This window comes from Harpia harpyja, chromosome Z (genome assembly GCF_026419915.1).
Source record: "Harpia harpyja isolate bHarHar1 chromosome Z, bHarHar1 primary haplotype, whole genome shotgun sequence".
Lineage (NCBI taxonomy): Eukaryota > Metazoa > Chordata > Aves > Accipitriformes > Accipitridae > Harpia > Harpia harpyja.
This window is the reverse complement of record NC_068969.1, coordinates 62,910,619-62,936,536: the sequence shown is the minus strand read 5'-3', so window position 1 is coordinate 62,936,536 and position 25,918 is coordinate 62,910,619. Positions and strand designations below refer to the sequence as shown.

Below are 25,918 nucleotides of genomic sequence, written 5' to 3'. Positions count from 1 at the left end.
TTCTATTACAAGATTCCTTCTGGACACATCAAAAATATAGCCATCTCCCTCAGATGCTCATTGCCCTGCGTGGCCAAGCATCATTTGTTCTGTGCAGGAATTACAAGAGTGTTCTACAGCCTCAGTTTGGCTCAGACATATCCTTTGGAAAAGCTGCATTGCACTCGTTGTAAATGATCACATTTTTCAAGTGTTGAAGATGCTGCGGTTTCCTATCATTTCCACAGTGGGGTGGTGATTCACCATAACTCCCAGTATGAGCTCTAGTATCTGATTCTAGAAATATAACCTTTCTTAAGCTCATATATAAACAATGATTCCAATTTCCATTTTGTAAAAGCAGAAAGTTATTGAAAACTGCTACAGAATCATGGAAAATAGGAACTCCCTCTAGCTGGAAGATAGGATTAACTACAGTCAATTCTTAGCTACAGTCAGTCTTGGCTGACATTTGTCTGATGTGTTCTCAGAGATCCCAGTCAAAGGCTTCACACGTTTCCACATGTAAAATACTCCAGTATTCTACACAGGCACCCTCAATTTGTGTTCCTCCCATTTACTTCTATTTCCTACCAATCATGGAAAGGGAGCACATACATCCCTTCCTTTTTGTAACCACCTTTTACGGCTTTTGAAAATGGCTCTTTATGGTCCCTTCTCTTCAGACAACCCTATTTCTTCAATCTTTCTTTGCAGTTATTCCAGAGCTTTGAACATCTTGCTACGCTCTTCTTGGCTCATGAGCATCCTTGAATAGGCTCTGCTATCTTTAAGTTACACATACATAGCATGTTTTGTTTGCTACATGAAAGTCAAGGTACTTCACATGTTGTTGCTCAAGAGCTTAAATGCATGCCAGTAAGACAATTTAGAAATTGCCCTCCTCTCCAGAGCACTTTCAAAATGAAGGTAGTTAGTAAGTTAGGAAGGTAACACGGAATTAAGAATCCATTGCAGATGAGGCAATTCAAGAGAACCTAACAGGAAACAAATGCCTAAATCCGGGTGTTTCCATGGGGAGTGGTAAGGCTTCAGCCTCATGGCGTGCCTTCAAAGAGCACCAGCTCTACCATGTTTACACCACTCCTTGGGATGCCATCCGACAAGCAGGAAATCTGCAGTCAGGGCACTGCACAAAGCATGACAGGAGACATGCAGAAGTGCAATGTGTTTGTGCAATTGCAGGATCCTTTTTTTCTACGTATGGGCACCTGCTTTATTCAAAGTATCTTTGTCGTGTCCAAATATCTTTATTAAAAAATAAAAGCTCAAGATAGACAGTCAATAAGCAGTGTAAGAAACAGTTCAAATTTTTTCTCTGTGCATTATGTCATGGTAATTGTACTGAAGTGTGTTAAATGCTGCCCAAAATGACGAAACAAAGGATGAAACAACATCTTGAATTGCAAATGAGACTCTCATTCTTTTAATCAGTGTTAAATATACACTTGTTTATTCTGAAGAGAAAATATTTTAACCTGAAGAATAACTTACAGATATAATCAACTATTTAAGACATTCTCCCTTTCATGGACATGCATTTTTTTCCATTATTCTTTCCATCTACAAAGTCAAAAATTTGACAGGATTATAATTTTCTGATAGTATCTTTTCCTTCACCCTTAAACACCTATCACATCTGAAAAACTTACAGGCTTATTGTACGTTACTAAACAAAGAAGTTCACAACAACAGAGTTTTGAACACGAAAACCGTAAGGACATTGGCTTTTTTCATTTTAAGGAACAAATACAAAAAATTCTACCTGAGAAATTATCCCTTATGATGTAATGTTTACTTTATGAGTAAATGGCATTAGCAGGATTTTACATCTCTCTCTTCTTAATTAGGCAAAGCTAACAAAGCTACCATACCAATTGAAGAGCCAGCATGACAAGTTGTTGCCAGAAGCTGAATAATTTACTCCAGTGCTTCAGGGGCAGGAGACTGCTGGAACCAAGAGGATTGGCAGGAAAAAACATGCAGCGCGCTCCAGGATGAAAACAGCAGGGAAGCCCCAGAGTGCACCTGGAATGATACAGTAGTAAAACAGCTGCATGGCAGTAACTATTTCATCTCTCCAGAACTGTACACACTTGAATACACAGCCAAAAACTGCAGATGAACAGAACACAAACCACAGACTCAACCTACCTCTACCCAGTGAAATGTGGAAAAGCTGCGACCCATAGACAGCCTTTCTGCTTTAGCAAGGAAAGAATAGATACAGGTTTGTTGCAAGTAAACATGAGCTCCATTCAGCACCTTGACACTGGTTCACAAGTACTCCTGGGTCTGTACCATGTATTATAGTCGTAAACTCACTAGCAGCATTAGTGCCCTTGTCTTCCCTGCACAGCAGGACTGGAACAAACTTGGACACACATGCTTACATGAAAGCTATTATCCCTCTCCAAAATAGTGAAGAAGAAAGCTTACTTCATTGACCAAAAGCACAAGCAGAAGCAGGAGGAGAGAGTTGTCAGGCTTCCACTTTCTTCCCATCCAAAGCCTAATGTTACACTAACACTTCACTTGCAATTACCCTACTGCAAATTTGATAGAACAGTGGGTATTTGTACACACTTCTGCTTACACTTAGACAAAAGAGCTGCGATTCTCTGAGATCTCTGTTCTGTGCATCCATGTTAAACAGCAAACTATCAATACCTTCTTCTATCTACTTGTAAGAAAGCAGGGACAACTATAATTTTCTAAAATCTAGTCAAAACTTTACATGGAGATCACACTAATTGGGACATCAAAACCAGGATATTTTTTTTTTTCATGGGAAAGACATCCCTGTAGTATACACCATCATGTTTTTAAAAAAGAAAAAAAGCAGGTAACACTCGCTGCCATAATTGCATGCAGTGGCTAGTTCACAAAAAAACCAACTGTTATTGAAAGATGTCCCATGTGGATAGTTTCTCCTTCCATTCATTTAGTATTACACCGTTACTCAATACCTCCTACATGTAAAGCAGGTGGGTCACACAGGTTCTGTGTAACAGAAACATTCCAATCCCAAGACCAACCTGCTGCATATCATAGGGATAGATCAGTCTCAAACCAAGCATATTTGAGGTACTCATAACTCCAGTGTTTAAAAGTTGAATATTCACACGATCTCCCCCGAAAAAAGAGGAACTTCTCTGGGATTTTTTCATCCTATCCCTCTCTTAAGTTTGAGAAATGAACAGTCCCAAGGTTTTGATGATCCCAGGGAAGTCTAAGCCACCTGGCCACTGTTTACATTTAAATAGTCAACTGCCCATAAGTTTACTGCAACATTTCTTCTCTATTGCCTTTGCACAGCTTTTCTTTCAGCTTCCCTTCTCTTCAGTTGCCTTTAATAATTTCCTTTAACTACCTGGAAAATGCATGATGAAGGTGAAAAAAAACCTGTTAAGCAAAAAAACGTAAATGTCTCCTTAGGAAACACATGAGAAGTTACAAGAGGAATGGATCTTGATGCCTTTGGGAATTGGAAATTACAAATCGAGAGTTTCAAGGATAGCAGGCATGCTCTACTAGCAGTCAGGTGGTCAGTAGATTTGAATGACATCATCCCATTCATCGACAGGCCAGACACCATTGTACTGCACATTGGATGGTGAACTCTTCCAGTCCCATGTCTTCACAGGAACCTTCCAGTCTGGGCCATAGTTGGCTTCAACATACTGAAGGGTTTCACAGGGCACGTGCACCTTGAGTTCTACAAATTCAGTCCAACACAGAGTAAACTTTGGAAAGAGATACCTGTGTCATAACAAAAGAACATGGTCACTGGCAGAAGACTGAAATACATCTCTAAATAAGTTCATGGAGAAAGCAATTAACTGCAGCAAGTGGCCATGTTACATTTATAATATTTTTTTTCTTATTTCATAACTTCCTATCTATAAAATATTATTTACATACTGGACAGGGGTGTTATTATCAACAGTAACTGGTTAACATTTGCCACATGTTCTTAGGAAGGAGCATTTCTAATTCTTCTGCTGCTTATTCCCATATCATTCTGCGACCTGTAGGAAATCACTTGGTCCCTGTCCTTACTTTTCCACTTACAAACTGGATTGAACAGTCAACTCCTCTAGAAGGGTGTCAAGAGGATGATACATGTTATTTGGTAGCAAAGATTTTGATAAAAGCAGCATTAAATATTTTATTATGAGTCAGGCCTTTTTTAAAAACAAGTTTTTACCTTTCTTCAATCTTACTAAACAAAGCATGCAATTCCCTTTCAGTACCCATGTTTAAACACAGTGCCAGACTTGGAGCAGCTGCAAAGAATTAAGATACAGCTGTCACCCTGTACTTTCTGAAACCTTCTTGTCCCATTCAAATTTTAAAAATAATTTATTCTACCACACTGACCTTGTTCTGTACCTATCATTTTCTGTAGAAGGGCCAACATAAGCCCTACCTATAAGTATGCTTACACCAGTGGAAGTTCACAGGTAAATTTCACAGTTTGATCAGAATGACATCCTATAAAAGCACAGTGACAGAGTCAATGAGTTAAACAAGTAAATACCAAAGCCTGTGTACTATTCCTGCAGAGGATCACCAGCACTTCTGAAGCTGTGAAGTCTTCCACAGAAAAAAGTGATCCTAAAATTCCTTTTCACAGGTTAAAATGAAACCATAAGCACTTAGACCTTTTGAAAAAGAAAGTTAAAAGATTTGTGCATTTCCATGAATTAGAAACCCCACATAAACTTATGCATAAACTTAATTTTATTTCTAAGCACTGCGCAAACAGTATCAGAAAATAAAACAAACTTGCTTTTATGCCTTAAATGGAGGGAGAGAAAAATGTGATCAAGCACTTTTGTATATATATAGAGAGAGACTACTGATTAGCTCTACACTAAACCAAAAAGCAAAAAAAGTCAGCTACCAAAGGGAAAACAAGATAAACAAACCTTATTAGTGGATCTATAATGATCAAATAGCTATATAGCTGTTATTAACCCAGGAAATCATTCACCTATCAGAATTGCAGTGGGTGTGCATATGCAAAAGCTATCAGCAAACCACTGAAATAATACATCCTCCAGAGAGTGAACTCTGAATAATAATTCTAAGGAGAACAAACAGGTAATTTAAATAAACTAATCTGCAAAATAAAAAGTCAGTTGGAAACTTCACCAAAATAATTATTTAACTATTATTAAAATCAAATGTTTACATTCACTGACGAAAAATGTAGCTTTCAGTGGTGCTTCACACTACTGGAATCCTTGCTCATTGTTTGCTCATTCCAAGTGGCTGGGATAAGGCTATGTACTCTTGTACATATACACTGCTCACCATTTTTTCTTCCAACTTCATTCTCATGAATCTTTTGACATAGAATTACTGAAAAGATTTTATACTTACACAAAGTCCTCTATGTTAAGAACCTACAGAATTAACTCATTTTAAGGATTAAAGCATACAGTATAGATTTGATTCCCAGATTCAGTTTTTGTAAATACTTATTCTCTGCTGAAGAATGCAACTGTCTAGCATTAATTTTGTAAACAAATAGGAGGTCTCAATTGCTGTATCTCCAAGACAAGACATGGAGGATGTACATGCTTGCTTGTGTCTGCAGTGTTGAGGAAGTATTTGTGTACATGAAAATACAAATCATGCAGTCAGACTTGTAAAGTTTAAAAACCAGCTCTCCGAGTAAACAGAGACTAAAAATTACTAATGAAAAATATTTCAGAGACTAAATGAGAAATACTTTCTCTCTTCATATTTTTATTTGGCAAGATGTATAGAAAGTATACCTATGCAAATATTTAGCTTACTGAAGAAAATGTCTTTTACCCTTCATTTTTAAAAACATAAAATATCTTGGAATAGAATCCCCACACTTAATTGTGATGATCTAGTAGCAACTAGTATCTCTTTTGATACCACATAAACAGCTGTTGAGATTAATTTAAATTTGCTTAAGTGGTTTTAGGATTCAGTATGATCAAACAATCACTTCTCTTTTGACTAACCTCCTCAATTTACCTTCCCCCAAAATTTTGAAAGGGCTGAAGACTAAGCAAAATTGAGGGTCATTCTGGCGTTGCAAGCATTCAGATCAAGCATGCTAAATCATCACATCTCACAGCTAAAAAGCTGTGATCTTTTTTCTCTTTCTGAGAAGGTATTTGGAATAATACATATCTGGAATTATTTGGCTAAGCATTCTGAACAGCCATGTTGTGCCAGGGCTCGGGGCCTTTATAATGGTAAACAAGCAGTTTTCTTGGTCCTTTTCTGTATGGATTAAGTACAGTAAACTATGCCTAAGAAACACCAGTTCAGAATTAGAGGCTTCCTTATGCTACTATGTCTAAGCAAATTATTTCTCATTGAACTAGAAAGCCATGCTGGTAAACTCTGAAAATAATTACCACCAAGAGTAAGTACTAGGCTACAAGAAAAGGATAGTGTTTATGAAAGCTGGAGTTCCAAAAGAGCTGTAATATCCTAGGATGCAAGAGCTGGAGCATAGTACAGGTTCACATCTACCTTCTATTCTCATGCATTGGACCAGTCATATCAAAAGGGGAAAAACAGCTCTCAAGTACCCAAGGTCTGATGCTACAATGGAATTTTGAAAGACCACATCAACTCCACTGGCATGGAAACAGCTACTGCAATTTAGACACAATAGAAGCACAAAGAAAAGGAAAGGAATTTGTTTGTCAGCTTCCTCCTCTGAATGCATCACACAAAATCCTCCAAAATCTTGTATGGAAAAAACAGACATTAAGCCCGCTTTGGAAAACTACGAAATTTTTGCTGTATTCTAAGAAAAATACTCTGCAACATACCACATTTTCTGCGGGAATATTCCAAGAGCTCTTCCTTTAGTCTATTTGTAAGTGTGCCTTTTGACTCCCATCATCAAAATACCTTCCCCAATCTTTATCATTTCAGAACAAAGATAACTAAGACAAGGACTCGGACATTATCACCATCTTGACGAAAGGGTTCTTTAAGTTCCCATTAGCTAAATATAAGCAAATAGTTCAGTTCAGGCAAAATATGAAAGATAATGAAATCCTATAGAAGTCAGTAAGGTTTTCCACTAGTCTGCAACTGTCTCTTTTGAGTTAAGGTGGGTGATGGAAAGAAATTAATCTAATTATCAAAACCTGTATTCAGTTTGCTGAGTAGATTAGGAAGCTGTTGTAGTTATTTGCTGATTTAATACTGAAAAGTATGAAGCAAGAAATGCAGGATCCTATTTAAAATCCCATTTTCAGAACATGAACAGCAAGGTCTGAAGCAGTCATCTGTGTTGCTGTCACAACATTAGTCAATGAAGTATTCCAAATCATTACGACAAAATCAAAAACTATGGGGTTTACTTTGCAAGGACAGTTGAGGCTTTCTGCCATAATGCTCTGTCATCAAGATAGATGCCTAAAAATTAATTTTTTAATGCAAAATTAGTTCATAGAATGGTTTGGGTTGGAAGGGACCTTAAATATCTTCTAGTTCCAGGCCCCCTGCCATGGGCAGGGACACCTTCCACTAGACCAGGATGCTCAAAGCCCCGTCCAACCCGGCCTTGAAAACTTCCAGGTATGGGGTGTACAGGGATGGGCAACCTGTTCCAGTGTCTCATCACCCTCATAGTAAAGAATTTCTTCCTTATAGCTCATCTAAAATACATTGAGGTACTGCAGCATGTCCAGAGAAGGGCAACCAAGTTGGTGAGGGGCCTGGAGCACAAGTCCTGTGAGGAGCGGCTGAGAGAACTGGGGCTGTTTAGTCTGGAGAAGAGGAGGCTGAGGGGAGACCTTATCGCTCTCTACAACTGTCTGAAAGGAGGTTGTAGTGAGGTGGGTGCTGGTCTCTTCTGTCAGGTGGCTGGTGATAGGATGAGGGGAAATGGCCTCAAGTTGCGGCAAGGGAGATTTAGGTTAGATATTAGGAAAAATTTCTTTACTGGGAGGGTTGTCAGACATTGGAATAGGCTGCCCAGGGAAGTGGTTGAGTCACCATCCCTGAAGGTATTCAAAAAGCACGTAGACAAGGTACTGCAGAACATGGTTTAGTGGGCATGGCTGACGGTTGGACTCGATGATCTTGAAGGTCTTTTCCAACCTAAATGATTCTATGATTCTACCTGGACTTGTGCAAAGCATTTGACACTGTCCTGCATGATATCCTTTTCTCTAAATTGGAGAGACATGGATTTGATGGGTGGACCAGCTGGTGGATAAGGAATTGGCTGGATGGTCACACTCAGAGAGTTGTGGCCAACGGCTCAATGTCCAAGTGGAGACCAGTAATGATTGGCATTCCTCAGGGGTTGGTATTGGGACCGGCGCTGTTTAACATCTTTGTCAGCAACATGGACAGTGGGAACAAGTGCACCCTCAGCAAGTTTGCTGATGACACCAAGCTGTGTGCTGTGGTCGACACGCTGGAGGGAAGGGATGCTATCCAGAGGAACTTGACAAGCTTGAGAGGTAGGCCCGTGCGAATCTCGTGAAGTTCAACACGGCCAAGTGCAAGGTCCTGCACATGGGTCGGGACAATCCCAAGCAAAAATACAGGCTGGGCAATGAGTGGATAGAGAGCAGCCCTGAGGAGAGGGACTTGGGGGTGTTGGTTGACAAGAAGCTCAACATGACCCAGCAATTTGCACTCACAGCCCAGAAAGCCAACCGTATCCTGGGCTGCATCAAAAGAAGTGGGACCAGCAGGTTGAGGGAGGTGATTCTCCCCCTCTACTCTGCTCTGGTGAGACCCCACCTGGAGTACTGTGTTCAGCTCTGGGGCCCCCAACTTAAGAAGGACATGGACCTGTTGGAGCAGGTCCAGAAGAGAGCCATGAAGATGATCAGAGAGCTGGAGCACCTGTCCTATGAAGACAGGCTGAGAGTTGGGGTTGTTCAGCCTGGAGAAGAGAAGGCTCCAGGGAGACCTTATAGCAGCCTTCCAATACCTAAAGGGGGCCTACAAGAAAGCTAGAGAGGAACTTTTTACAATGGTATGTAGTGATAGGAAAAGGGGTACTGGCTTTAAACTGAAAGAGGGTAGGTTTAATCACAGAATCATAGAATCATCGTCCTATCTCCAGCCACCTGACAGAAGAGACCAGCACCCACCTCACAACCCCCCTTCAGACAGTTGTAGAGAGCGATAAGGTCTCCCCTCAGCCTCCTCTTCTCCAGACTAAACAGCCCCAGCTCCCTCAGCCGCTCCTCATAAGAGTTGTGCTCCAGGCTCCTCACCAACTTGGTTGTCCTTCTCTGGACACGTTCCAGCAATTCCATGCCCTTCCTGTAGTGAGGGGCCAAAAACTGAACACAGTACTCGACATCCTTTTTGTGTCTGAGTTTGTCCAGGAGCTCCTTGTTCATCCATACAGGCCTCCTGGCATTTTTGCCTCACTTCCTCTTTGCTGGGATGCATTGTTCCTGAGCTTGGAGGTGGTGATCCTTGAATATTAACCAGATTTCTTGGGCCCCTCTTCCCTCCAGGGCTTTATCCCATGGTACTCTACCAAGCACATCCCTGAAGAGGCCAAACTCTGCTCTCCTGAAGGCCAGGGTAGTGAGCTTGCTGTGCACCCTCCTCACTGTCCTAAGGATCTTGAACTCCACCATTTCATGGTGCTGCCCTTGAGCTTCGCATTCCCCACCAGCCCCTCCTTGTTGGTGAGAACAAGGTCCAGCACAGCACCTCTCCTTGTCGGCTCCTCTATCACTTGGAGAAGGAAGTTATCATCAACCTCCTGGATTGCTTATGCCCTGCTGTGTTGTCCCTCCGACAGGTATTGGGTCAGCTCTTCATCCATCCCCAGACAGAGCTCCATGCTGGTCATCGACATAGAGGGTGACACCCCTCCTCATCTCCCATGTCTGTCCTTCCTGAAGAGCCTGTATCCTTCCATTCCAACACTCTAGCCATAGGAGCCACTCCACCATGTCTCCGTGATGCCAGTGAGATCACAGGCCTGCAGGTGTGTGCAAGTCTAACTCCTACTGTTTATTGCCAATGCTATGTGCATTATTGGATAGAGACATTTAAGTTGGGCCCCCAATGAAGCTAACTTACTGGCTGGAGTGGCTGGAATTCCTTTGTGCTGCTCTCCAGCTGCTCTCCTGCTGACCTGTGATCCCTCTGCAGGCTCCAGGCATCTATTGCTGACACTGGCATTAAACTGGTAGGATTGGGATGGATTGGGGTTCCCCTCCCTTGGCAACTTATTTTAAAGCCCTCTTCGCCAGCTTGGCAAGCCTATGACCAAAGATGCTCTTCCCCTTCTCTGACAGATGCACCCCATCAGCCCCCAGTAGACCAGGTTTCTTGAAGTGAGTCCCATGGTCTAAGTAGCTGAACCCCTGGCTGTGGCACCAGTCCCAAAGCCATTTGTTGATTCACCAGATTCAGCCGTCCCTTTCAAACCCCTTCCCTTTGACCAGGAGGATTGTTGAAAAAACTACCTGTGCTCCAGAGTCCCATACTGCTGCTTCCAGGGCTCTGTAATCGTTCTTCATATTCCTCAGACTGCAGATAATAGTCGGTGGACTGTATGAGGCTTGGTAGTTTCTCGATGACGTCCCCGATACAAGCCCCCAGTAAGCAGTGCACCTCTCTAGAGACTGTGTCAGGTAGGCAAAGGGTGCCTCTGTACCTCTCAGAAGAGAGTCACCTACTACCATTACCTGTTACCTCTTCATAGTTGGACTGGTTGTTATACGGGGAGTGGATCAGGCTGCCTTCCTCAGCTGCAGCGTCTCTCCTGATATGACAGGTCTTCCCTCTTTAGTCTGCAGAGTGGTGAAGCGGTTCTGCAAGGGCACCTCAGGCTTTGGGGGAAGTCTCTTCTTCCTGCAGGTCCTTGCTGTTGCAAGCTTCCATTCTTCTGCATTATTGGCTCCTCTCCCTTCTGTGTGTGCCAGTGGGGGAGTTTTTGCCTGTTTGGCCGTGGGCAGTGGGTCCACTGCAGACTGCGCTTGGAACCCGCTACCTAACCCATTCTCAGCCTCCCTGACATTACGCAGCCTTCTCACTGCCTCCTGCAGCTCAGCCACCTGCTGCAGGAGGTCCTCCACCTGGGCACACCTTTTGCAGGCAGGTGTGCTGCCTGTCCCTGCCCCAGGAGAAAGGTCCAGGCACTGCCTGCCGTCTGCGGTCTGCACTGCAGCCTCTCCCTTCAGCAGCTCCGTCTGGGTGGAGGCACCGGCCACCACTGGGGTAGATGGTGCAGACCCCCCAGCCAGAGCTGCAGCCTTTGCTCTCAGACGAGTGCCCACCAGTCCGCCTGTTGTGCAACAAACAGTTTTAGAGATTTCTTCTCACCTTAGCTGTTTATTTAACTCACAGCTTGTCACAGTCCAGATAAGATCTGCTTGATATATGACATGCCAGCATTGCTTTCAACTTCACAAGAGAATTGACATTTGACAAGCCCAGCACCTCTCTAGTAAGGCACAGTATGGTTCTCTTTCTACTTCTCTGGTCTCAAAGTGCAAAATCTCCACTGCTTCTCCTCTGATAACTGCCACAAAGAGCATAGACTGCCAGGCAACAACACACAAAATGCCAATACTAAACACTAACTTGTTTAATTTCTTTTCTACTAGAGGTACAAACATATTTCGTACTTAAATTTCTTGCCCGATTTGGCCTGAGTTCCTCCATTCCATATGTGGTCATCCTCTTCATAGAAGAAGAAAATATCAAGTTTCACATCATCTTCTCCCTGGAAAGAGAGTTCCAAGCTGTCTTCTACCTGCAAGACAAAAATACACACTGTAAAAATACAAAGCTACTTATGTCAGCAGGTTTCAGAAAACAAATTTATTTTGGTCAGGTATGCAGAGTGATTCCTGTCTTAACTGAAGAAAATACACTAACTGTGCAATTTCTCTTTTTTTTTTTTTTCTTTTTTGGATGCCTTGTGACCATTGGAAATTTTCCACACCTCAGTGGGACTACCTTCTCTTTCCTCCCTTTAGCCCCAAAAGCTTCAGCACCATCTCCTTGTCTTGTGCCACAAGCAAAATAATCTCAGTGAATAAATACATGATTAGGTGTCTTCATTTAACACACGTTCTTTGTGATAAAACACTCACTAGCACCAGTAAGGATGTATCACTTTAACTGTGGCTGAACCTTCATATTCCTGTAATTTTGTTTTTCTCTACCATTCTGCAGCCGACACTCTGAAACAAAGCTAAATAAAGATCCACATAAGCTAATAATGAACGACCCCAGCGCTCACCTCAAGCCAGCCTCCCCCTTCTGCCAGTGTTACATACAAGGCTACAGATAATCTCAGAGCTATCACCAATCCTCCAACATGATGAGGCCCATCTAATCTCAAAGACTAAATTCTACCTTGATTCTTAAGTTTCCCTAGCACCACTGACACAGATTACACCCCTTTAAAACTTATTAAAAACTTCTGAGGTGGAATTCAGACTCCCCAAACAGGGCTGAAACTATTAAGAAGGCTATTTTCTCACACACTGTCCAAAAGAACACACAAAAATCAACAAGATTATATGTTTAGGTAAAACCCTAATGAGTAAATGTCTGCCAAGGAGACTTCAGATACCCACTTCTACGTAAGTGATCTGCATCCGTACTTAAACTTACGAACCTACAGAAAGACACATTAAACAAATTGTTCATTATCTATGTACCTTGCCAAATTTGTGCTTCAGCAGTAATCCTGCTTTCTGAAAGGTTGGAATGATATCTGCTTTGTAGTCCCTTATAAAGACTCCCAAATCCACATCTTTGCTGTGAGGAATGACACTGCACTGTCTATACCAGCCTGAGGGGAAAAAAAAAGGAAAAACGGACCAGTTAATTCAGGAACAAGAGCAACATATCAGCAGAACAAAAGCAACATAAAAATGAACTGCCATAAGGTCACCAGGCAGAGATCTTTGAACGAGGCCATGAAAAAGACTTCTGCCTTTCTCTACTATGAAATGAACCACATTGAGGAAAACAAATATTACTGCATTTATAGCCAGCTCTTTCCTCCAGAAAGCCAAGAATGAGAGAAAACAGTAACTCTTTCAAAGACAAAATATCTTCAGTTTTCTAATCTAAATGTCTTTAAAGCAAAAAATATTCTTTACCTGACCCCAAATCTAATCAGCAATGAACAGTTACAGGGCTACAGTTGTGCTTTTAATTTGAAACTATTATTTTAAATAATATCTGAGACATTCATCATCTTTCAATCACCACTGCAAAACAGTGAGACAAGAAGTGGGACATCCTTTTGTCTGTTTCGTTAAAGCAGCTTTTAGTAATTGTTCATTCAGAAAATTATATTCTCTAGGACTAAACAAATACAAGTCAAGTGTACACACACATGAGTTTTCAAAACCTATTTCAATAATAAAAGAATCTTCACCAGTGATAAGATATTACTTCTACCTTCAGCAGAATTGAAAACTTGCAGTACCTACTCTAATAGGCTGACATTTTATTAAAACATGTGTTTTAAAATAAATAAGGAACTGTTAACTATATTTGAAAAGTCAGTGATAAGCACCAAATTGCATGGGAAGAAAAATCAGCTGAGATTCTACATGGACAGCAGAAATACATGCCCATCATTGTGTTTTCCAACGAGCATTTCAGTAAATTCCAAGTCACAGAATTTAGGGAACTGCTGATTATTTTCTAAGCAGTGATCAACACAACACAGATAATTGCTAACAACATTAAATGCTTCACTGGAAACTTGTTCAGCATCTCCAAGGCTCGGGTTTCTAAACAAAAAGCATTTTGTCAGGAGCAAAAAGGCTTATTTCAATACAGCTAATATCACATATTACCTTCCAACCTGGTACATTTAACCTCAGCTGACATCACAAGCAATAGAGGATGAAATGTTTAAAACTTCATATTAGTTTAAAAATGCAACATAACACAAATGTTTTACCAAGGCATGTTCCACTGCTCAGCCAGAACTTTACTCCTAAGTTATTCAGTGTCAGAGCAGCCAGATGGAGCAAGGATTTTGCTTTTTTTCTGAACTCTACTGCATCAAGAGAGGCATCATCAGGATACAGCTGGAAGGCAAAGGAAAAGTAAGCAAGCTAATGTCAGAGAGCAAATATGTGCCTTCATTTTTCAAGTGTCCTAAGAAAAAATGACCCTTAAAACTTTACCTAACTAATATCTGGGCAGTATGTCTTTTCACATACACAGCCCAGTTTGAGAACATGCACTAGAAAGACAAGTTAAAATTTATAAACTCTGAAACACAAATCTTCAGTTTTTCCAAACTAGCAGAATGTAAAGTCTCAGTAAAACAGAGTAAGAATGTATGTATTGGACACTGATTCTCAGCACTTGGCAACAACACAGACGAACCCTGGTTCTGCACACGCTGAAGTCAATACCCAGAGTCCAGGGGGGAAAGCAGCAACAGAATCAGAGTTACTTCCAGCACATCAGTTTATCTGGCGCCACCGAGCGTTACAACTGGATGTTGGCAACTTCTGCCACAGAGTGGAAACAACGTGAACAGAAAATCGCATGCCCATCTTCCAGCTACAGCTGTGGCAAGATCTTCTGTTAATGCAAAGCCGAAAACAACACGGCAGTCTGGGCAAATATTACCAAATCATACACAGGAGCAACGCACCACTCAGCTTCACGACTGATTTCATTAAGAGCTCTTGGGCAACAAACAGTTGAAACAAATACTTTTCAAGACAGATGCCAGCTGCTTACTTCAATATTAAAGCCCCAGCAAAGTTCAATATACCTTCTGAGGCACATTTTCTCTGCCTGTGGCCATTACTGCCTGGAGGTTTTAGAGCTGAATTGGAGCATGCTGACAATTTCTGTCTTTTCCAGGTGAAGTGACAATACACAGGTACCCTTGGGTACAGTAACCCTCCTGCTACACGTATGGAGAGCTACGGCCTACTAGACTGAACAAGGATGGTCTTCCATTCCCTGAGAAGTCCCTTCCCCAAGACCTTAAATGTCTGAAGAATGGAACCATCTAGTGTCCTCTTTTTTGCCCTTCCATGAAATCAGAGATGGCTCAAATTCAGTGATCTGATTCTGACTCCCCAGTCTGAACTGTGGTGACTCATGACCACTTTATATCTCGGTCCTTTTCAAGTCAGGACAAAACATTCCCCATATTGCAGCAGAAAGCTTCCTACTATCTGCTAAATCAGATAGCAATATTCTAAAAATAATGCTCTAAATAGTGGTGAAAACATTAGCTTACATGGTCAAAAAGCAATAAAATAAGTAATTTTGAAATGAATATACCATTTCAAATAAACCGAACTAGGAATGTGGAACTGGAGCACACAGTTCAAAAGAATATAAAATGAAATACTACCCTGAATGTTGAGAATTGCCATAAAGAAAATTTTCATCACACAAAAATACACAAGATCTGAGTCTTATTTACAAGAAATCTATTTAACAGTAAAAACATCAGCGCGCTATGGAGACCTTTTCTTTTCAAAGTTTTGGAAAATGGAAAAAAATGCACTCAGAAGTAAAAAAGACAGACCATTTTCTCCAGATTTTCAGTTAAAGTCTTAGTTTTATTACCACTTACTAAACTCTGTGGATTGAATCTCAGAGGCTGTATTTAGCTTTATGTATGTGAACAGTCCCATCTAGGTAAAAAACAGTGAACTGTTTGTAGGTTTGGGTCAATCAGTGAAAACATACATTACATCTCAGAGACACGACCTGATTACCACTAACCTGAAAGAAAGCCCGAGCTTCTCTGTACCTACATTCAAGAAATCTAGAGTGTGACATCTCCTCTAGAAAACTGGACGGGTTTTTTGGAATTTGAACTTTTAAGTCATCAATGGAAACAAGCAGAAGTTCCGGCCTGCAGGGAAAGAAAGATGATAACATTACCCCATTCAATTCCTTTCCAAACCACAAGCCATTTTTTCCTCTAGCTCAGGTTAAAATCTTAATGCATACTACCGGCAGTGATTCCTCTGTCCAAATACACCCACAACCAATTATAAAAGAAGAGCAACAACAGCTTCAATGAACTCCCCATACACTTCAAAATTTTATTTAAAAAGAAATTCTATGCCTATAAGGCCACACTTCATTTGTCAGATCACAGATTCCTTTACTGACTTATGACTTGCACTGGATTTGTTCAGGGCTGTTGTTCAGTGCATTTGAAAACTCAGACTATTTATTTAGTTGTCTAAGTATGGGATGCACTTAAGAACCAAATTTTACCCTGTACTTTACGGCTATTTGCATTTAAAATTTAAAAAAAGTTCAGCCTTCACAATGAAGGAAATGTGATATTTAACAGCTTACACAGTTGACTTCAGATGTTTAGGCATATAACCAGTACAGATTCCACGTTTTAAAAGGAAGAAAGAATGGTGTCAATTCTAAGGAAAAAGTTAAACAGATTTATTTTGACCTATGAAACGTCTGGCTGTTTTTCTCTGATTTATGGCATATACACATACCCTACAGGAACACTGTTCTCAAAGCCTAGTGGTATGTGCTTGGCTTTGAAAATAGTGGCAAGATCTGCCGTGATCTGTATTTCCTGAAATACTGCTGTTGGAAGCATTGTAGGAAAAGGCAGACATTTACAGTAACTTTACCAATGTAATGCAAAGTTTAAGCACAGAACTATGGACAAGTAACACCATCAATTCAAACATTTATGCAAGAAAGGAGTCCTCTCAGCACATTAAGAGCATGGGTTACATGCAACAGTTGGCACATGTCTTTGTAGTACAAATCTCACTACTCTTTGTTCATGTTCTTTAACACTGATTATTTGGACTATTAACTGAATGGATTTCTGTTGCTTCCCCTTTTCATTTAATGTTCCATACCTGTATACAACTTTTGGATATATATCGTTACAGAAGGAACACCAAGTATCTATCAGCTAATGCTAAATCTCTTGCCACTTATACTTTACCCCTGTGTTGATAGCATAGATCGCTATCAACAGATTTCAAACTTTTAAATATATGTAATGGTAAACCACTGACTCTAGCAGAAGATCCAACCTCAGTCATGACTTCTTTGACTTCTCTCATCTTTCTGCCTGCTTCGACCTGGCTACACAGCAACTTCCTCTAAAATGTAGTTCTTGATTTATGAATGGTGGGAAGCTCTTGTTTTCAGGTAAACAGAATTGGATTTACCTTCATACCTTAATTTACCTGCACTTTGAGGGCTGAACCATATATAAGCTGAATTTTACAACCTGACTTTAGGAAAAAGAGTAATTTTATATACAGGAGAAAGAAGTTATTTTGGAAGTGCCATTATCACTTTTTCCCTCCTCTGTTTTGAACTCACTTTTCATATGCTCCAGGGTAGCGACCAAAGTGGAGTTTCCGAAAAGGCACAAACTTTCTGTCCATATGTTGCTTGAGTCTCAGGGGGCCATGCCAGAGATAATTACCACTCCTCTCATAGAAGACCACCAGGTGAATGGCATGAGATGCCAGTTTAAATATGTAGTGCAAGGGAATTTCAATCCCAGACAGGTCATCCATCCCATCCAAGCGGGGGTCCTTGTTTATAATCTTTAGCCATTGGAACCCCATTTTCTCAGCAGTTCTAAAAAGGCCCACCTAAAAATGTGAGAGAGGGAGAGACAGAAGGAGAGAGAGAGAAGCTAAAGATTAGAGAAACCAAAATTGAATGCTAAATGCTTATTATAACTGACATTATTCCCCATTTTCATTTTCTAATCAGACTTAAGCACGAAGTACTCAAAAATTTCTAAGACCTTAAAGATCAGCAACCACAAGCAATTCCAACCACTGTTTCCTTGTCTCAATTTTGTCCCTCAAACTATTCAATCAAACAACAAACAAATGTTGTAAGCCATGCTTGGACGAGGTTTTCTCCTTGCCATAGCACCCCTCTCTGCATCCTCAAACTTGTTCTGAACTTGGAGTTCATAAGTCCTTGAATAATGATACCACTAATACAAAAACGATTACTGCAAAATCTTCTTTTATGATGTACATAAATATTTGTCTAAATCTCACCAAACACTGAACGTTGCACTAGCTAACAGGCTTTCATATTTCCATAGAAAAAGGGAATGAAATTCTGGCTGATAAGAAAAGAACCAATCAACATCCAAAGACCTGTTCAGTTACCCGTCTTGTACTGTTTTATACAGGCATATCAGCTTCTCCTCTGGATGCTACAGATATTATCAATGAGCCACAAAGGAATGGGAAGATGGATTTATATTAGTGTGCTGCCTCACAACCTGATTCTCAGTTTCTTTAATTCCTTTATCGCTATGGGTAAAACAACTGCCTGATCAGATTCAGAGTGCCACCACTCTTCACTTGAGTGGGACTTCTTCAGTAGAATAGTCACAGACCATTTTAATGTCACCTGCTTTTTCTAAAAAAAAAAAAAAGAGAGAGAGGAAAAAAGAAGAAAAAAGCTGTTTGTCACTGGTATCTTTAGTCTGTATAAATTAATCTAATAAATATTTCCAGATTACACTTAATTGATGAAATAATCTTGGATTCCATTTTGTCCTTCATCACATGCTACACCTCTACTTTTTAACACAGCCATTTAAAAATCTCAGAACATCAAAGAAAAGCAGAGATACCAATATGCTAAGTGACAAAATAAAATGGTGTTAAGTACAAGGATGTACTGAAAGAAATGTAAACCAGCAGACTGTGATAATCTTTCCAGCCTTGTCACATCAATACCTACACTTCCTCCTTGATAGATCCCCAAACTAGAGGTTTATTATGGCTGTACCTACATTACGGGAGTAAGGTTTTCCCTCCTCCGTTCTAACAGACGACTTACTTTCTTCTTTTTGGAGTGGCCTCTTAGTATAAGTGTTTATGAATATTGCAGACAGCTTCTAAAAACTTTTAGTTATCTGTAAATGACTCTTGATATATCCACGCTAGTGCCTGGATACCTTTTACTTCTAAAAAACAGTTTCCTCTACCAACACCTTTACAAGATTTCCATGCAATGAATTCAGCGGCCTTAATACAAACACAAAAGCATTATGTCACAAAATCATAGAACAGTTGAATGCATTACAATACGCAAATGTGAACTGAAGAAAAGGCACTTACTTCATGTTTCCATGTTTTGTCCAGCAGTGCAAACGTAGTAAAGTCTCTTGGAGCACAAAAGTACTTGCATTCTGAACTAGGGCCATCAGGAGAACTTCTGATCTGTTCCAAGTCTTTATCAACCAGTCCCAGAATCAAAGGATCAATCAGATACACTGGTATATTGTGACTGGATAGTAAGCCTAGGAACTTCCTGACCACATGCTGTTTGACAGAGGATAAAATTGTAAGTTAGAAACACCATCTTTAAGCGTGCAAACATTAATACATTAAAACCCTTTGACAGAAGGTAAAAAAACCAACCCACTGACAGAAGGAAATCTTATCTCCCAATATATTTTCTGAATGTGCACTTTACTCCCATGAACAATTGTGGAAACGAAAGTTTCTCTTTCAGAAGAACAGGCTGCTCTCAGGCTTTCCAGGTGTCTAGGACTAGAGTAAAAGCCTTTCACCTTCAGTTAGAACTTTCTACAAGTTAAAGCACTCTAATTCTAGAGCGCTATTCTTGAGAATGGACTCTAGGCTAAACTCTAAATTCTTTCCAGCTCTATATTGACTTGGAAAGCACTTGAATAAACCAGAGATTATAGGATGAGATGTGATGCACGTGTGGGTGCTGAGGGAGCTGACTGATGTCATTCCGAGGCTGCTCTGCAACATCCTGAAAGGTCATGGTGGTCAGGAGCTGTTCCTCACATCTGAGAAAAGGCAAATCTCATGCCATCTTCAAAAAGGAGGATCTGGGGAACTCTGGTCACCTTCATCTCAGTCCCCAGGAAGTTTCTGGAGCAAAAGCCCCTGGAAAGTCACATCCAAGCACATGAAGGACAAGGATGTGACTGGGAAAGCCAGCCAAAGGCAAACTGCACCTAATCACACCGACTGCCTTTGAAGAAGCCTGTGGGCAAGGCAAGAGCAAGGGACACTGTTCACGCTTTGACTTTAGCAAGGCTTTTGACCCACTCCCACGCAGTATCCCCAAACCTCAGCATGATGCTGGCTGTGTATGAAGGGTGATTCAGTGAGAAGGTAGGAAGTGAGCGCTATCCACTCTTTGGATACTAGTGTATGCAGGGCACTCAACCGTGGCAATGCTGTATACGGGGTTAATAGCTGTAGCAAGAAGGTCCTGTGCCTGATGAGAGGATTTATTAACTTGACTCAGTGGAGAGAATTTTAATCAAGTACATTTAAATGTCCATGGCACACAGAAGATTTACAGCAATCATAGCCATCCTGCTATTAAAAATGTAGCTGATGTATTTAACTGTAACAGTTAAATTTAATGACTTAAAGCACCATTCTAATCAGAAAAAAATATTTGCTTAGAACAGCACTGTCAGGCCTTATGTCTGTTACATATCAAGGTTTCTATAAGAGGTGTGATAAAGGAAAACAATGGCCTGCTGCCCAAGCTACCTGCCCAGCAAGCTCACCCTGACTTTCTAACTGAAGCTCTAACCTTCCTTCTGTCCAGCTGCTGAGTCTGTTCAATCAGACTCCACAGGCCAACCTCCAGTTCTGGCATGGGGCTTTGGCTTCAGAGAGATGTAAAAACGTGAGGACAGAATGTGGATCAATAAAGAGAATTTAGGCAGCAGCACTACATGTGCTGTTCAGGCAGAAGCAAGGCCACCCTCTTAGTGATTTCAGCTGTATGGAGCTGAAAGGTAAGTGATGTGCTAGCATTATTTCTGTAACTAAAACTAGCAGATCAGACTGATGAACAGGAAGCAAATCTGTGCAAAAAATATCTACTTTTCCCACTCCGTCACTTCTCCAGGGAAACAGATGCTTTTAGTTGAAACTTAAATAATTGGTAGAAAGAGATGGCAATGATGTCAAGCAGCTAAGAGAAATGCATTCAAATAGAGTATTTTGGACTCATCATGCAGAGACCCTGAATAAAGCTTGGAGTGCAACAGGTCCCTGACAGGACTGTGGAGCATTCTGCTTTGCTACTAATGATCACATAAGATCAAGTTAAAGCTTAATGAGAACTCTGTCCACAGACTGGCAGATTGGAAGCCCACTGTGACCATGTCGCCTGACACCTAGTAGGTAGTCCCAAGGGGTGCCACCTCCAAGAATAGTGAGCCATTCCTGCCACAAGCAAGCAGTCCACAGAGCAGTTGGTTTGGATTATTCCCAAGAACAGCTCTTAACAGACCACCTCATACCTCTCTTGCTCAGCAGAAACAAGGCATTTAAACAGCTATTTTGCTAACTAGCAACATTATCATATTGCATCCAAAGCGAAAGGCAGCTAGCTCCCAACGCATCATTTTCTTTAACCATCTGTGCTGTTTTTCCTCTGGGAGATCTGTTAACAAAAGACTTCTGTAAAAGTGTTTCCAAACAAATGCTAACTACAAATATCATAATTGAGCTTCTGGTTCCCTGAGGCCAACATGATGTTTTGGTTGCATTCAATCCTGCAAACCCTAAGCAAGACACAACAAAAAATATCCCATTTCAAGTATCTAACGGCACTCCTAACACTGCTCCTTAACACTGGAATACAGCAACCAGTGAATGCTGAAATGTAACATTTTCCCGCTCATGAAGAGCTTTATGACCCACCATATGCAAGTAACATAAAACACTGAGCAGCAGGTTAAACAACTGGAGCAAGCAAAGGGGTATTCTGTGACCTAAGACTTGCAGCCAATCTTTTACCATGCTACTGACCATCAAACAAGCTGCATGGTCAAACAAACCAATCTTTTCAATACTCAGTCTGAAAGAACACAAAAGCCTGGATCAAAACTTCTGTATCAGAAAGAACAAGTTTTGCTTCTTAAAGCATTAACAACAGTACTAAAGACTGCACAGGCAAAGGCTGCTAAGCTGTAACTGTTTCTCAATTCCATTTTAAACTGATGTTTTGAAATACTTCGTAACTTTGCTCAGTGATAAAACTATCTCTTAGTCCTTAATACTAGAAAATCCCCAGTGAAGAGGAAAGAGTACTGGACTTTAAGTTTGCAATTCCGTGTGAGTTCTCTGAGACTTGCAGAAGAACTGTACGAACCAATGACACTGTACATACCCATCTAGTGCTGTCTTGGCCTGACTGGCTTCCTCTGACTTTGGAAAAAACTGCTCCATTCTATCAAAACCAAAGAAGGGGAGGGGGAGGGAGAAAGAAAAAAAAAAAAAAAGTAAGTTTCAGTTGAATCTCTGCTTAGGATTTCTTAACAGGACATTCTGGGGCATTTATCCGGTTAGCACTTCATAATTATGGCAGTGGTTATCCCTCTGGTCACCCAACTACAGTACTGAATGTGAAATCATAAACAACTGCTCAGGCTTAGTGTGTTTAGAAGGACAACGCAAGCCTTGGGGACTTCCAGACATGCAAGGATTGCATGATCAGGTCTCATGTTTCTAAGTCAATATGTCAGTAAATGTAAAATAGGAAGATGACAAACACAAACACTGTTAGGCAAATACCACTGGGGGAAAGACAGGAGGACTATGCCTCAGTCTTTCCATATGTAATTCCAGAGAATTAAATTTGAAAGAGAGTATATATTCATATGATAAAGCCAAGGCGGTTAGTGGCTCAGCTTTTAGCTTTTCAAAAGTGTGAAGAACTTCTCATTCATGGCCTTGTTTACCATCAGAAACTACAAGAAGGAAGTCAAAGGTTGTGGTACCACCTAGCACTAAGACTGCCTGCATTTATTAAGAATGTCTTCACCAAAAGAAAACAAACTCAGGCAACATGATGCCCATGTGGTTCTTTTGCAAAAATAAATTTACTTCCTTTGTTGAATCTGTGTTGCAACTGTAAACTATGAAAAAACCCAGAGTATTTAATTTATAGTAACATTCACCTCTTTTTCTGTTATAGAAAAGCACACTCAGCTACACATTCTACGGGTGGTATAAAATCAGGATTTAGTCTATAATACCTAGAAAATTAAGAACACTGAATCACAAAGCACTAAGACAACTGCAGAAAGAGCTGGGTTTTCTTTTAAAAACACTACTGTTGAAAAACCTGCGACCAACAAATGCTGCCTTGCTTGTTTCTTCAGAAAAGCCCTAAGATAGCACTTGGTTTGGCTTCACTTTCAGTAAGTCACTAGACAGCAAGAGTAGGAAGGCTTATGGAGATTAAAAGCCTCGGTGGCTCAAACCTGCAGCCGAGAACACCAAACAGCATCCCATTTTAGAATTAATGGGATGTCTCTGGCTGACATAGTGGCTTGAATGTCAGGATGACAACTGAAATCTGACTGTACCCCTGCCACCAGAAACTTCCTTGGTCATCCTAGTATTGACAACTTCATGTCAATACTACAGGAATTGCTAGCCGTGTGAGAGAAGCTTGGGGGTGGCGTCGATGCTGCTGAAGGCCTCTGAAGAGAGCAGGCGTTACACTGGGTTATTCCACAAAAGCAAGCCTGCACGGGACAGCGTGCTCTCACCTTCTGCGACAGGTAGAACTTGTAATAGTACAACTGGAAGAGGAGGAAAACGAGGCTGGTCAGAGAAAGGAGCGCCAGGACCGCGTTCTTACTGATTTTCTGCATTAGTCTTCGGGGCGCTCCCGATCACCGCCTGGAAGCAGCACGGCGTCACTCATCTTCTCCGGTTTCCCAGCTCCTCCCTGCGCGCCGGCAGAGCAACACGGGGCGCCAGCCTAGGCCGCGCCGCCAGCCCGCCGGCTGCAGCCCGCAGGCCCGAGCCGGGCGCCGCGGCGGCCCACAGGCGCCCGGAGGACCCGCGGCGGGGGGGCTCAGCTTCGGGGCCCCCGGGGACCGCCACTCGCACCGCACCGCCGCGCCTCCCCCGGCCCCCGGCCCGCTCTCACACACACCCCCCACCCCGGCCCCGGGCCACCGCAGCCCGCCGCCAGCCCCGCCGCCCAACTCCCCGCTGTGAAGCACCGCCCACCGCCCTGCGCGCATGCGCGGCGGCCGCCGAGCCCGCCCCGGCGTGGTGCCTCCCCCCCCCCCCGCCAGCAACAGAGGGTCTCTGGGCCCCGCCCCAGAGAGAGACCCGACCCCCCCCCCGCCCCCGCCGGCCGAACCCCGCCGCGGAAGCAGAGAAAACGAGGAAAACTTCGGCACGTCAGATTTCCAACGTCTGTATTAATACAAAAAGCTCGCATCGCACATAAGTCGGAGACATCAGAGTAGCCCGCGGGCTCGAAGGCACCCCTGCCACTCAGCGAGGGGCCTCCCGTGGGGTGCTCTCCGCAGGGACAGGGGCCGGGGCGCTGACAGAGAAGACCCGAGGTACGGCCGAGGTTAACGGCTGCTTGAACCCCGCACCGGCCGCTCAGCGGGAGGCGCGGCAGGACGACGGACGGCGGCAGCGGCGGAGGCAGCAGGCGACGGAGGGTCACCCCTGCTCGGCCCAGTGCCCCGGCGGCGAGGGAAGAAAACCACATCCAGGCTGCCCCCTCCAACGGGGCGTTCAGACCCTTCGGGCTCAGGTGAGGCGGGCAAGCACTGACCAACAGAACTGGCTGCCGTGGTCTAACAGACCACGCATCACGTCATTACCTGTGATCCTTTTTCAGACTGAGATACTGACTGGAACCGGTTAGTTTCCCCGGTCTTAATGTGAAACATGGGAGAGCACAAGGGGGCAGGAAACAGGATCTGGATGTTAGCCTCTACTTCTATAAACCTGTCACCCTCTGCCATCCATATATGGTATCTGGAGAAGGACCCATCACCTGGAAACTTTCTGAAATTAACAGCCCTTGCTGCAGTTTGTACAGCTTTCCATAGAAGCAATGCAAGTTACGGTTTTCTGATGTGTTAAGAACTCAAGGGAAACCTTCAGTTCCTCACAAGTTATTCTGAAGGTATTTTAACTCTGAAAGACCACCAGTCATAAGTATTCAAATTTTTATTTAAAAAAAAAAAATCTCATTTTGGTTGTACAGAAAAAACCTCCCATCTAGCCACCAAACAGCATCAGCTCCAGAGCAGAGAGGCTCAGGGAGTATTAAAGTCACCTGGCATATTATACTTAGTATTAACTGCAGGGCACAACTACAGACCTCCAAAAGGTCTAACCCATTGCCAAAGAACAACCCTTCCAAACCCTGAAGTGGATTGCCGGAGGAAAAAGTAATTTCACAGGCTGCAGGCATCCCTCTCTAGCTGCAGGTACAAACAGTGCACCAACTGCAACAAAGTATCACCAATATATTGGTACTGGACAGATACTAGCTCAGAAAAAAGAAAAGTCTAAAAAAAAAAATCTAAAGTGCTTAAGGCAATTATTCATATCCCCATTTACTAAAAACAATTGGACTAGCTGTTAGCAGCAAAAATTTGACACCTGTGCAAACTATTATAGAACAAATTCATCCTTTAAGGGTAAAATGTCACATTAAGTTCAACTAGGACATCAGTTAAACTAAAACTTGCAAGTCACAAGTCACTGTATGAAATACTTCAAGCTTTCTTCTAACTGTTAAAGAAAAATTACATTTTTACATTGTGCATATCAAATTTACCTTAAAGGTTGCACTACATCTTGCTAAAAAAACTTTGTCATTTAAATGCTTTTATGTAGGGTCGGAGATTACTCGTGGTTCTTTCTCACTACGCATTAACTTACTGTAAACATTCCCTTTCTTTCCCAAAAGGGAAATTTAAATAGGAACTGTAGCTGAACACCCAAGATCAAGCCATTGACTGGGCAGCACGAACAGGTACTAGTCTATTTCTATGTCTGTTTACCACAGTCATTCAATAGAACAAGTCTCAAAACAAGAAGCATCCATCTTAACTCTCCTCTCTCTGATCACCACCAGGGTCCAAGCA

General features: G+C 42.0%; 1 protein-coding gene across 3 annotated transcripts; it reads right to left on the bottom strand.

Moving 5' to 3' along the window:
- Positions 1–1,398: 1,398 nt before the first annotated feature.
- Positions 1,399–23,917, bottom strand: FKTN (fukutin). Of its 3 annotated transcripts, none has more exons than XM_052777262.1 (9): positions 23,558–23,916; positions 22,171–22,230; positions 19,116–19,319; positions 17,338–17,615; positions 15,739–15,871; positions 13,937–14,066; positions 12,675–12,808; positions 11,631–11,758; positions 1,399–3,762 (listed from the first exon to the last, which is right to left on the bottom strand). In XM_052777262.1, the coding sequence occupies exons 1-9, from the start codon at positions 23,660–23,662 to the stop codon at positions 3,549–3,551; spliced, it is 1,386 nt and encodes a 461-aa protein (XP_052633222.1). In that variant the 5' UTR covers positions 23,663–23,916; the 3' UTR covers positions 1,399–3,548. The 3 variants fall into 3 exon arrangements, with proteins under 3 accessions (XP_052633222.1, XP_052633223.1, XP_052633224.1); XM_052777264.1 differs by lacking the exon at positions 1,399–3,762 and adding an exon at positions 6,529–6,653 and having other exon boundaries at positions 23,558–23,917; XM_052777263.1 differs by lacking the exon at positions 22,171–22,230 and having other exon boundaries at positions 23,558–23,917.
- Positions 23,918–25,918: the final 2,001 nt, after the last annotated feature.

What these genes read in the sequence shown, in the direction of transcription:
- FKTN (XM_052777262.1), bottom strand. Translation starts at nt 23,662, where the DNA reads ATGCAGAAAATCAGTAAGAACGCGGTCCTGGCGCTCCTTTCTCTGACC. An exon ending in TACCCTGGAGCATATGAAAA is followed by an intron (nt 15,872 to 17,337) that starts GTGAGTTCAAAA and finishes CTTTCCCTGCAG; the next exon opens with GCCGGAACTTCTGCTTGTTT. An exon ending in AAGCTCGGGCTTTCTTTCAG is followed by an intron (nt 14,067 to 15,738) that starts GTTAGTGGTAAT and finishes TTTGCCTTCCAG; the next exon opens with CTGTATCCTGATGATGCCTC.